The sequence below is a fragment of the Tuber melanosporum genome, assembly GCF_000151645.1.
Source record: "Tuber melanosporum whole genome shotgun sequence assembly, scaffold_35, strain Mel28".
Lineage (NCBI taxonomy): Eukaryota > Fungi > Ascomycota > Pezizomycetes > Pezizales > Tuberaceae > Tuber > Tuber melanosporum.
Genome location: NW_003299030.1, coordinates 632,485 through 633,623, shown reverse-complemented (window position 1 = coordinate 633,623; position 1,139 = coordinate 632,485). Strand labels below are relative to the sequence as shown.

Here is a 1,139-nt window from a genome sequence, read left to right as displayed (position 1 = left end):
AACCTCATCTCTTTCACACACGTGTTTGATTCACTCAGGAAGATAAATCAAGGGTTCCACGTAAAACGCCGTTCAAACAGAACAGAGCTCGTACATGAACTCCGTACTCACACAAGCAACTATACCGGTACCGGACGAGTACTGTCATAGCGTATCCACCGCTCACGGTCCTCAATGCGGGTCTGGCTACAGCGCCATCATACACACGGCCACCATTACACAGCCACCCAACGAGCGAAGAAAAAGCCCTTTCATTTTCAGATATCGTACGGTACGGTACTCTATGCCGGATACGAGGACCGGTACTTGTACAAAATGGAGAAGGGAAGTTATTCAGCCCCAGCAGCACACAGCACTTTTCAAAGAGATGTACTCGTACTTGTAAAGAAGAGGGGAGAGAGAGAATAAGGGGGTGGGGGTAAACCCACCCGCTCTACCTCCGTATACCGTTCATGGAGTACCGTACTTTTATGGTACTTGTAAATGAGATTGACTTTCGATCAATGTGATATGAATGAGTGTGGAAGGGAAGGAGGTTGACAAGGCTACCATGGTACTTGTGCTATCCCCTGGGCGGCCCGAAACAATCAAATTCGTTGTCCCCAGGCGCGCTGAGGCTGGGTTCGACAATGTAAACTTGGTCGGGAGGTCGGATTTTCGGTGCCTAAATGACTCAGCACTCTTGGCGAGTTTAAATTTCCTCAGCAAATCACAAAGTTCAAATTGCTCCAGGACGGGCCAAGCCGGCCTGACGGCGAATTTGATTGTCTCAGACAAGGCAACCCAAGGGATAGCTTTGGCCAGGGCCAGGGGAGAAGGGATAAGTTGAGGGAAAACCTTCTCAATACCATAAAATTTAGTTAGTACTCGAGTGTAGGTACAGTACAGTACAAAAGATTTGAATACCAGCACCATCCTTGGCTGAGGGACAGGCATGCAAGTACCGTCCGAACGTTTCGCATACCGGTACCGCAGCAGCGAACAACCAAACCCCCACGCATGTTCACTGTCGCGGAGGGCTGTGAATCCTTTTTTCTATTTTTTTATTATTTTTTTATTCAGAAGCTCTCCGTTTAGTTAGCGCTTGGCAAGCCACTGAATTCAGTGTCCCGTGAATGCTATTCCGCAGCGCCCAAAAC

At 48.6% G+C, this 1,139-nt stretch overlaps 1 protein-coding gene; it reads right to left on the bottom strand.

Moving 5' to 3' along the window:
• Positions 1–915, bottom strand: part of GSTUM_00007376001 (uncharacterized protein) — a gene marked incomplete at its 5' end in the record, with an annotated part of 1,556 nt that extends 641 nt beyond the window's left edge. The window contains one exon of the mRNA XM_002839372.2: positions 1–915. This exon is cut by the window's left edge and continues 641 nt beyond it. Coding sequence (XP_002839418.1) covers positions 469–915 — 447 coding nt within the window. The 3' untranslated portion in view covers positions 1–468.
• Between the last annotated feature and the right edge of the window lie 224 nt (positions 916–1,139).